General features: G+C 41.8%; 1 protein-coding gene and 1 pseudogene across 1 annotated transcript in view; both read right to left on the reverse strand.

Annotated features, from left to right (window-relative positions):
- The window catches only part of LOC120638541 (dynein heavy chain 11, axonemal-like), a 45,059-nt gene extending 42,488 nt beyond the window's left edge, over positions 1–2,571 (reverse strand). Inside the window, exons 1-3 of the mRNA XM_039912816.1 lie at positions 2,465–2,571; positions 1,839–2,234; positions 188–520 (exon numbers count right to left, since the gene is read on the reverse strand). Of these exons, the coding sequence (XP_039768750.1) occupies positions 188–520; positions 1,839–2,234; positions 2,465–2,533 (798 nt within the window). The 5' untranslated portion in view covers positions 2,534–2,571. The remainder of the gene's footprint in view (positions 1–187; positions 521–1,838; positions 2,235–2,464) is intronic.
- A 980-nt stretch (positions 2,572–3,551) lies between these two features.
- Positions 3,552–12,215, reverse strand: part of LOC114813902 — a 41,695-nt pseudogene continuing 33,031 nt past the window's right edge.

The following is a 12,215-nucleotide window of genomic DNA, read 5'->3' on the forward strand; positions in this document are numbered from 1 at the left end:
GAAAAAAAGCCAGAATGCCTATGGTTTGGGGCATTTTTAGTCAATGAAATAAATTGGGGACACAATACCTATTCTTTAATACGATTTTATTCATCTACTTTCTGTCCTTTGAAGAGGGGGAAATTACCTAACTGGAGCCAATTAAATAGCAAAAATCACAGCCATTGACCACTAAACATGAAAATACCTGGTAGTTTGGTGCCTCCAAATGGGATGCTATTCTCTTCATCTGAGCAGACATTTTAAATATGTTGCATAAAAGGTCCTCTACCAGGTCATAAAAGCCATCTCCAATATCTTTTTCCAAGGAAGGTTTAAATATAACCTCTGGGGCCTGAAGCATCATTTGTATTTGTAAAAAGGGAGCAGGTCTCAGACTTTTCTGTGTATTTACCATGAAGAAATCTAAATCACTCATTATGGCGTTAAAGAAACCATCAACCACAATGTCATCAATGAATTCTATGTAAATCTTCCAGGTATCCAGGGAAGACTTAGTTCTGAAGAGTTTCAAATTATCCTAAAAAAGATCATTAAATAATAATTAGGGAAAATTTAAGTAACAAAATATTATGTTTTGGGGATTTGTCTTAATGAATAGTTTGGATATTTCAAGTTATAGACATCATGAGAAAAGGATTTCTTTAAGGATAGAGGATTTTGCCTTAAACAGAACATAATAATTGGGTGATGCAAGAAGGAGCAGCATTTAATATATAAATGAAAATATAGTTACAGTCTATTTCAGAGATCTCTTCCTAAACAATCATATTGTGCAAATGGGAATATTTATCAGCATATAGGCCAAAATACAATTAAACTCCTTTTTGAAACTGATGCAACGATTTTTTTCCAATATAGGAGAAATTAGGATGAATTGAATTTATTTTTCGAATTAATTTCTTTGCTCCTTTCTCCTTGCATACAAGGAAGCGAGTTTTCTAACCAAAGACAGTTAGAGGAAACGAGTCAAGCTATAGTGGATAAATCTCAGTCTTCGCTAAATCCTTGCATAGGGATTGGTGGGAGGTGGAAATCTGATCCAACTCAGCCTATCATTGTCCTGGACTGTGCCCATTGGCATCTCCAGAGGCTGAAATTGTGCCATGCATGACCTAGGGCAATTTTCTGAAGAACAATGTTATGCATATGCAGTTCCCACTGGGAACTATGAACCCCTTTGTCCAAGGGAAAACCACACAATGCCTCCAAGCCTCTGCTCCTTCTCCTCTCTTCATACCAAGAGACAGCAGACGTAAATTAATGAGTAAATAACAGATGACAGGAGAAAATGGAAAATATAAATACATGAGGGCTGAAGTAGCCGGTGGGATGATATGACTGGCAAAGTGAGTCTCGGTTTCCTCATCTGTCAAATGGGATGAGACCCACTCTCCTTGCCTCTGTGTGGGACAGGTACTGTGTCCAATCTAATCACGTTGTTTTTCGTCAGTGCTTAGCATAGTGCTTTGGCACTGAGTAAACACTTAATAGGCCTTTTCAGTCAGATACTTATTCATGAGTGAATTGCCTCATTAGTAGTGCCATCTTCAAATGCAAAGAGAAACTTGATATAAATGCTTAATGGATTATTTTTAAAGGCTAAAATAAAGACTAACAACCAAAAGACAAGGTAGAAGCTGGAGAAAGACAGAAAGGTAAGAGGGAATGCATTCAAACTCCACTTTAAATTCTAGTTTTCATTATATCCTGTTTATTAAACAAACTAATTCAAATAAGCTACAACAGGGAACATATTTCCTTTCCCATCAAACTAGAAGTACTATTGGGGGGGGGGTTAAAAAACAAAACAAACTTGAGTTCTCAAAAGACGCTACCTCAACTAATCCGTGTATCTTGTAGCCACCTTCCTGAATCAATTTATATTTCTTGATAAATCTATCTTGCTTGTCCTCCAGGCTGAATAAAGTCTCCCTCCTGCTATCTTTCTGAGAAAAGAGAGACTGCTCCCCCCAAGCCTCCATCATTCGCTGGATGGTCGTGATGTTATCGCGTGCCTGCTGAACTCTCTGCTCCAGCCCACAGATGGTGCTTTTCATTGCCTCGATATATTTCCAGGAACTTTCCTCCTGCCAAGTGAATGACCTCTCTGCTTTCTTTAACTGTTCATCGATGGCTCCTAATTCATCTTCAATCAGAGGATATTCGGCTTCCAGAAGGGTGGTCTTAAGCTTATTGTAGCACTGGACAAGAAGTTCAAGGCTTCTAACATACTAAATTCATTGAGAAAAGAAATCATCATATAAAAACAGGCCCTCAAATATCACGAGAAGTTAGCATTTTAAGTCTCATGCTTGCCCAAAAGTATTTAATACAGGTTTTAGCCACATGTCCCTATGAGTGACTATCAAAAAGTTCTCAACTTAGTGTCATTTAATTTCTGCCCAGGAATATTTTTAATTTGAAATCTTTAGCAAAGTTCTAATTCCCTTATGGCACCAACCTTTAAAAATGTATTTCGTCTTTCAAAGATGGATAAAGCTGAATTTGGAATGTCTGGCTGCTTCAACATCAGGAGATATTTCACTTCCCTCAGTACAGCCACTAACTAGCAAAATAAAGCACATAAATTACTTATTTTTATACTATACACCTCCATTATTACGCACAGGTATAGAAATTTATTTCTACAGGTATTAGAAAATCATCCATTTTCCCTTAAAATGTTGACAGTCTATTCTACATATCCTTACACTCTGTTACTTCTCTTGTCTGTACATTATTTTAATATCTGTCTTCCCCAACAGACTGCAAGCTCCTGTGGATGTTGATCCTGTCCACTAAATCTACTGTAATCTCTCAAGATGCCACTGGTAAAGGCTGGCACAATCACAAAAAAAATTTATTTTTCACATGCTATTCATTCAACTGCATTTATTGAACACTTACTGAGGGCAAAGCACTGTACTAAGCGCTTGGGAGAGTACAATAAACAGATACATTCTCTGCCCACAACAAGTTTAAACTCTAGAGGGGGAGATGGACATTAATATAAATACAGATATGCGTTGCATTTGGCCATTTGTAAAATCCCCTTCTAGCACTTAGTACAATGCCTGGCAATAGTAAGCACTTTAGAAATACTTTTTTATTATTATTATTAATAAAAAATTTTGTCTTTGAATCAAAATCCTGCATCAAGAAAACCAGTTACACCAACCCACGTAATCCCCCTGCCCCACCCCAGAGGGACCAACCATTGGGGTTGACACTTGAACACAGAGAACTCTAATATTGCTGGGAAATTTCCCCTCCCCACTCTCCGCCTCAATAGTGGTTAAGCACAAGGGTTTTCCCTTTAGGTCCAGGATCACCTTGACTCCCTATTCTCTTCTCCTTTCCACTCCTCCAAGCAAAGGAATGGTGTGCATCCTGAAAAGAATTCTAGATAAGCAGCCAGTAAGTATAAATTTCTAATCAACAACAAATTTAGTCTTTGAGCCATATACTTAAAAGCTGGTGATTTAGTAAGAGGCATCAGAACACAAAACAATCCCCACTTTGCATAATCATTAGTTATTTATAAAATCTCAGACCTGAGGATCAAAATTGACCCTGAGAAGACCATTTACAGCATCACGTTTTATCAGGGGCTGGTGCAAATTAAACGCACAGATTTCATCCACCTCCCTCTTCCATTCACCAAAGACTTGATTGGTATGTTGATCAAGTAAAGTCAGCATTTCTGAGTACTTCTGAAAAACTAGGACTGCATCAGGCCCTTCCAAAATTCTATAATTAAAAGAAAAATTTTGATTTTCAGATAGGGTTATGGAGTTTTCCGTGAATACTGGTCCCGCTCAAAGTTGCACTTGTTACTCATTGGGTGAGGGGATTGTAGGAGAGCAGGAAAAGGGAATCACAAACACACACACACACACGTGTGCCAGTTCCACCTTTTTATATCCTCATCTTCCGAGTTAAAAAGCAGACTAAGAAAAAGTAGGTACCACAATCCTCCGCCCATTCTTAACAGAATGAAATCCCATCTAGCTTTACCTTTTGGTGGAGGGACAGATGAGCAATGTGGGAGTAAAGTATAAACCTTCAGAGAGAGAGGGAGAGGAGAGGAACATGGGAGTAAGGAGTTCAACACAGGGTAAACATTTTAAAAGTCTTTAAGGTGCTGAAAATCAGGCAGGCCAATAATATTATCATTAAAGTCAGTCATAAAACACAATGCAATCCATGGATATATAGCAGTGTGGTCTAGTAGAAAGAGTATGGGCCTGGGAGTCAGTAGAATCAGGTTCTAATCCTAGCTGCACCATATGTCTATTGTGTGTGACCTTGGGAAAGGTCACTTAAATGTCTCCCGCTCTGGCCTGTAAGCCTGTTATGGGCCGGGAATATGTTTGTTTGTCCTATTGTACTCTCCCAAGTGCTTAGTGCAGGCTTTGCACACAGTGAGCACTCAATAAATACGATTGATTGAATGAATGAATTTCTGTGCCTCAATTTCCTCATCTGTAAAATGGGGATAAAATACCTGTTTTCCCACCTTCTTAGACTGGGTTGGGACAGGGGCTGTGCTTGAGCTTATTATTTTGTATCTACCCCAGCACTGAGCCCATTGAAAGTGTCTAACAAATGTCATAATAAGAAGTCAGCATAACCCAATAGAGGAATGCAAAAATCCACCTGGCCACTCACGGATGGTGAAGATGCGCAAGGTTGCACCAGAACGCCTGTATTCGGTCTTGGATTTCTTTGGCCCATTTGAGAGTCCCAGAAGTAAATGGCATATTCTTATTCAGTATTTGAGTCCCTTCTTTTACCTGTATAAGTGAGTATAGAATGGGTAAACCATCTTCAACAAATGACCCACGATTTTACATTTGAAAGGATCATCTATTCTCAGTCTGCATATATTTTGAGAAATGTAAATGTTTTCAGCTAATCCCATAGTGGCGAAGAGAAGAGCTTCCAATATAGCTGCAGATTTCACCTCTTTGCTAAGCTAAAAGGAGGTGGCCCAGAATATATACTGTGTTGTTATAGTTAAGTCTGTATTATGTACATGTAAACTTTAAAAACTGTTTGATCACAGGTAAATTCATGATCTCTTCTAAAATTAGAACAGGAGAGGGACAGAGGGCTGGTGAAATAAGTGAGTATTTGAAAATGCTCCATCGAACAATGATATGGTTAGCTTGAATAGCTCTTGGTATCATCTAGTACTTACCTGGTTGATATGCTCATCATACAAATGCTTACACTTCTCTAGCTCTTCATCAAACATCTGCAGAAGTGTGTTGTAATGTGGACTGAAAATTTCCATGACAACTGGGTTCTCTAGAAAATAGCTGAAGATGGCCAAAACCTACAACAAAGTTGAAAATATTTTTTAATATCAAAATGGAGTTATTCACTTTTCTGGTAAATCTCTCCAAAGGATATTTGAGGTATTTATTAAGTGGTTACTATTTGTTTTGTTTTTTAAAATAATATTTGTTAAGCATTTAGTATACGCAAGCTAGTGTACTAAGTGCTAAGGTGGGTAAAAGCCAATTGGGTTGGACGTAGTCCCTGTCCCACATGGGGCTCACAGTCTTAATCCCCATTTTACAAATGAGGTAACTGAGGCACAGAGAAGTTAAGTGACTTGCCCAAGGTCACGCAGCAGAGACGTGGTGGATCTGGAATTAGAACCTGGAATGAAACAGAATGAAAACCTGTACAGTTTTACCTTTTGGTGGATGAGCAGTGTGGGAATAAGACATAAACCTTCACAGAGAGGGAGAGAGGAGACGAACATGGGAGTAAGGAATTTGACACAAAGTAAACATTTTAAAAAGTGCTGAAAGTCAGGCAGACTAATAACATTAGCGCTAAAGTCAGTCATAAAACACAATGCAATCCCCAGATATATAGCAGTGTGGCTTAATGGAAAGAGCAAGCGGCTGGGAGTCAGAGGACCTGGGTTCCAATCCTGCCTGCACCATTTGTCTGCTGTGTGACCTTGGAAAAGTCACTTTTCTCTTTTCTTTTTTCTCCTGGAAAAGTCACTTTTCTCCCAGGTCTATGCTCTATCCGCTAGGCCAGGCTGCTCCTCGTGTGTTCCATGGTGCAAACAGGGCACCCGGTCCACCCGGAAGCAAGTCTGGATCCTCTTTAGGGCAGGCTCCAGCTTCACATAATAATTTGACATGGAATAGAACCCCACTCCTGGGCTCCAACTAGGCCAACGCTGGGACTTTAGCCCCCTAAACACTTCGGTTCTTTCGGCTCCCTACCTCCCTACTCCCCACAGCATTTATGTATACATCTTTATATTGGATCGGTTCCCACACCTGCAATTTATTTTAGTGTCTGTCTCCCCTTTTAAATTATAAGATCACTGAGGGCTAGGATCTGATCTACCAACTCTAACACCAACCTACTTGCTGTACCTGCATCTCATCTCTCTTGCCATAAGCTCTGGTTTTCATCTCCTCTCTGGCCTGGAACTCCCTTCCTCTTTGTGAGTCAGACCACTACTCTTCCTTCCTTCAAAGCTCTCCTAAAAATCACATCTTCTCAAGGAAGCCTTCCTGACTTAGCTCAACTCTCCCCTCCCTCCCTTCTGTGTCACCTATATTTATGGATCTGTCTGTACCCCCTTAAGCACTTAGATAATCATTCCACCCCCAGTTCCAATAGACTAAGAAGCAGCTTGGCTTAGTGGAAATAGCATGGGGTGGGGAATCAGAGGTCATGGGTTCTAATCCCAGCTCCGCCACTTGTCTGCTGTGTGACCTTGGGCAAGTCACTTAACCTCTCTGTGTCTCAGTTACCTCATCTGTAAAATGGGGATTAAGACTGTGACCCCCACCTGGGACAACCTGATAACCCTGTATCTCCCCAGTGCTTAGAACAGTGCTTGGCACATAGTAAGTGCTTAACAAATATCATCATTATTATTATTATTACACAGTCTTAAACACTGCCACTCTCCTATACATAATATATTTTAATTTCTGACTTCCCCAAGTAGATTGCAATCCCATATCTAGCCAATCTATTTTATTGTACTCTAACTTTTCTACCATTGTAGACAGCACTACCATCCTCTTTGTCTCCCAAGGCCATAACCTTGATGTTATTCTAGACTCATCTCTCTCGTTCAACACACGTATTCAATATGACATCTAATTCTGTCGGGTTTATCTTCACAGCATTGCTAAAATTCATCCTTACTATCCAAACTCCTACTATGTTGATCCCAAGCACTTATCCTATCCTGCTTTGACTATTGCATCAGCCTTTTTGCTGACCTCCCTGACCTCCTGTCTCTCCCCACCCCAGTCCATACTACACTCCGCCGCCCAGAACATTTTTCTACATAATAATAATAATAAAAATTCAGTCTATGCTTCCCCACTCCTTAAGAACCTCCATGGGTTGCCTATCCACCTCCGCATCAAACAGAAACTCCTTACCATTGGCTTTAAAGCACTCAATCATCTTGTCCTTTCCTATCTTATCGCATTGATTTTCTACAGCTGAACACATTCACTTCCCTCCTCTAACACCCTCCTACACACACTACCTTCATCTCATCTGTCTAGCCACCGACCTCTCACCCCCATCTTTCCTTTGTCAAGAATCCCTCCTCTTTCATATCTGAGACTGTCACTCCCTCCACCTTCAAAGCCTTACTCATATCACATCTCCTCCAAGAGTCCTGGTTGACCCCTCATTTTCCCTACTCCCTCTCCCTTTGGCATCACCCTTGCACTTGGATTTGTACCCTTTATTCATTCCACCCCCTCAGGACTTATGTACATGCCTATAATTTATTTTACTGTCCGTCTTCCCCTCTAAACTGTAAGCTCCTTGTGGGCAGGGAACATGTCCACTCCCCCAAGTGCTTTAGTAGAGTGCACTGTGCTCAGAAAGTGCTCAGTAAATAAATGTCATTCATTGTGTGGGTGCATTAGGGAGAAGATAAGGCAGAAAGAGAGTGCTGAAAGTCCCTGAACTGAACCCTTTAACCTCCCAATCTGCACTATCCATCTTGAGCAGCCGGGAACCTGACTTCTACAGGCTGCATATTGCTCATTTTAAGCCTGACAAAGACAGCTTTCGGTGAGCCATTGTGGCTTTGAAAGCACCAAAAAGGCGGATTTCTAAGAAAATATCATCTTCACCGTCAATGGTATTTATTGAGCACTTACAGTGTGCAGAGCACTGTACTAAGGGCTTGGGAGAGTACAATTCAATCTAGTTGGTAGACACGTTCCCTGCCCGCAATGAGCTTACAGTCTTGAAGAGGAAATACACATTAATATAAATTAATAATTGACAATATATAATTTATAGATATGACCAAATGTACTATAGGGTTGAGGATGGGATGAATATCAAATACCCAAAAGTCACAGATGCAAATATGGATGAAAGATGACAACACAACACTACCACCATCGTCTACACATATTACAAGGACCAAAGCAGGTAAACCTAATTCTTCCCAGACATATCCTACTTATCTTTCCTACATATTTTGAATAGAACACTTTTGGGAAATCAGACAAGATTCTTCTAATGATGTATGTTTGTCAGGATAGACTGCAATGCACACATAAGCCCAGCACTAGTAAAGATGTGTATTTAATAAAGGAAGTTTTCCTTAAAAAGAGTTCGTCAGGAACACAACCCTTTGAGTGTTACTGGCAGTTAACACTGACTATTAAGTCACCGTTTTCCACTTTGAGCCACCAAGATACATTTCCTGCTAGGTTGACGGCATACTTTTGAGTGGCACTATTTGCTTAAGGGGACTCATCTTGACTTGGCGATATCCTAGGTTGGGCTAGTATTACATGTACACCAGATACCAGTCCCTTGTTTGTCAGTATCCTGCACAATGAGACAAGGCACATAATTGTGTGTGGTTAAATTAATACAATAAGCTATTCTTTCCAACGCTGGCTTGGCTCTAACTAGGCTTCTTAGCTCACAAACAGTGTCAGAGTTGGCACAATCAGGGGTAAGTACAGTGGTTGAGTCACGTTTGGATTGAGAACACTATGGAAGATTGGACTTGTCTTTATTAACACTTAGAACCCGTTACATACCAAAGCAACTTAATAGCACAACCTCTGCTTTTAAAAGTATCCAATGTTAGAAAGAGAAATGAGTACTGCTCTTTTCTCTTTGGCGGGCTAGTTGGCTCATAATTCTGAGTAGGCTTTTCATGGAGGGGTGACTTCAGAACCCCTCTTCCCACCCCAAACGAGATAAGCATCTACCTCAGAGCACAACATCAGAGGAGGGGGCAGTTCTGGAACAACCCCAAAGCGGGCAGGAGAGGGGGACTGCGTGTGGAAGTGATTAATTGAAAAGCACCTAACCCTAGTCAGAGGCAGCATCAGTGCTAACAAGGATCTGGGAAGAGGAACAGGATTATTCTGATAGCAGAACAGAGGTCCCCCACCCTTTGGAGAAACAGTTTAGGTTCAGGAAATCCAGTGGATTTTCTCATGACATCACTATGTTTTGCCAGGTGCACACACATTGCAATATAACAACTTCTTATGGATTGGTAGTGGGTGGGAAATTTTTCTCTTCCTATGACAGAAAAATAACTGAACAATAACAACACTAATTGTATTTGTTAAGCTCTTACTATGTGCCAGGCACTGTACTAAACACTGGGGTGGATACAAGCAAATCGGGTTGGACTCAGTCTCTGTCCCACATGGGGTTCACAGTCTCAATCCCCATTTTAAGGATGAGGTAACAGGCATAGAAAAGTGAAGTGACTTGCCCAAAGTCACACAAGAGACAAGTGTTAGAACCCATGACCTTCTGACTTCCAGGCCCATGCTCTATCTACTATGCCATGCTGCTTTCCAGCCAGCTCTGGTTTTATGCTGTTTCTTCTTGGGAACATCCGCTGTTTGGTTTAGAGTTGATCAATGTTTTCAGGTGGGATTTGAACAAAGGAGGATAAATTGACAGATGTGAAGAGGGAGGATGCTGAGATTTGGAGATTGCAAAGGAAGACTGAGTCCTATTTAGGACGGGAACGATGATTGACCTGCTTATACCTACCCCTGCACTTATTACAGTGCTTAGCACAGAGTAAGTGATTAACGGAGTCTGTAAGTTGAACCCGGTTAGGGAAAAAATGGGTAAATCTTTGGGTACAGTTGCCTGAAAAAGAATCAGGGAGAAAGGAAGAACACTAAAGAAGATGCTAATCTATCGCATGATTCATTCCACCGTCTAAGCTTTCAATATATCAGGAACAGATTTCTGTTTCAGCCTCCATCTCTTCCCATTCCAGCCCCATAAAACTTATGTACGTATCCTTTATTTTAGTGTTGGGCCCCCTGCTCTTTGGCTTATACTATAGGCTGCTGCCCAGATCATCTAATTAATTGATCAGTGGTATTTATTGAGCACTTACGGGGTGCAGAGCACTGCTCTAAGTGTTTGGGAGAGTAGAATACAAAAGAGTCAGTAGACACAATTCCTGCTGTCAAGAAGCGTACATTCTAGTCGGGGAGACAGACATTAAAATAAGGTACGTAAGTGCTATAGGGTTGGGGTGGGAAGAGACAGGAGGTAGATCCAAGTGCATTGAGGGGGAGAAGAATAGTAGGGGAAATGATAGGCTAGTCTGAGATGGCCATTCGGATAAGATGGGATTTTTAGTAAGGCTTTTAAGACAGGGGAAAGGGGTGGTCTCTCAGACGGAGCGAGTTCCAAGCTAGAGGGAGGACATGATTAAGGGGACATCAATGAGACAGACAAGACCAAGGTACAGTGAGCACGTTGGCACTGGAGAAGTGAAATGGGTGGGCTGGGTTGCAGTGGGAGATTAGTGAAGTTAGGTAGGGCAGGGAGAGGTGATTGAGTGCCTTAAAGCCAGTGGAAAAGAGTATGATGTGGAGGTGGATAGCCAACATTAGCAGCTTTTAATTATTACTATTATCATTATTATAGTATTTGTTAAGTGCTTAACTATGTGCCAGGCACTGTATGAAGCGCTGGGGTGGATACAAGCAGATCAGGTTGGACGCAGTCCCTGTCCCACGTGGGGCTCACAGTCTCACTTCCCATTTTACAGATGAGGTAACAAGCACAGAGAAGTGAAGTGACTTGCTTAAGGTCACACAGCAGACAAGTGGCAGAGCCGGGATTAGAACCCTTGACCTTTTGACTCTGAGGCCCGTGCTCTATCCATTACGCCATGCTGCTCTCTGTGAGATTAACCAAGAGTCACTTATTTCAAATAGTGCTGATACGGTTTAGTGGTCATGATATGCTCTCCTGCATCCTTCCGGACTGGTTCACAGTTCCGGGCAGCCTGACACTGCTCCTTGGCAGCCTCCATTAGCAGCTTTCCTCCCAGGAGCAGAGGCAATCCTATCCCCGATCAGCCTGGCAAATAGGAGATCGAGGAGTGGGAGCTGGGAGGAGCCAGATAGAGTGAAGCCCTGCAGTCCACTCCCAGTCGGACAGGAAAGCTGACAGCAGGGCTTTCCTGACAGAATCTGGGAGAGGACTAGTAGAATGGGACTATTTTTATTCAAGTTGCTTGACGGCCAACTGAGAGGCTGAAAAAAGGCTCTGAGTGGGGAACATGGACTGAACTTTGTTTAGGCATGATCTGGGCAGCAGAGTGAAGTATGGGTTGGGGAGGGGAAAGACTGAAGGCAGGGAAGTCAGCAAGGAGGCTGACACAGTAGTCAAGGTGGGACATTAGGGCCTGGACCAATATCTCACAGTTCGGATGGGAGCAAGGGGTAGAGTCTAGAGATGTAATGAAGGAAGAAGTGACAGACTTGGTGGCAGATTAAATATGCAGGTTGAGAGACGAGATGAAGATAATGCCAATATTAGGGTTTGTGAAACACGGAAGATTGGAGTGTTATGTATAGTTCAGGGCAAGTCGGTGGGAGGGCAGGGTTTGGGTGGGAAGATGAGGAGTTCTGTCTATGACATGCTAAGTTTGAGGTGTCAGTGGGAAAAGATGCCCAGAGGCAGAAGGAAATATGAGTCTGCAGAAAAGGAGAGAGGTCAGGCCTGGAGAGGCAGATTTGGGTATCATTTGCATAGAAGTGGCATTTGAAGTTGTGGGAGAGAATGAGTTCTCCAAGGGAGTGAAACTAGATGGAAACTAGAAGACGCGCCTGAGCCTTAAGGGACCCCCTCAGCAAAAGGGTGGGAGGCAGAGAAGCATCAATACATACATATTT

Source organism: Ornithorhynchus anatinus, chromosome 8 (genome assembly GCF_004115215.2).
Source record: "Ornithorhynchus anatinus isolate Pmale09 chromosome 8, mOrnAna1.pri.v4, whole genome shotgun sequence".
In the NCBI taxonomy this organism is placed as follows: Eukaryota; Metazoa; Chordata; class Mammalia; order Monotremata; family Ornithorhynchidae; genus Ornithorhynchus; species Ornithorhynchus anatinus.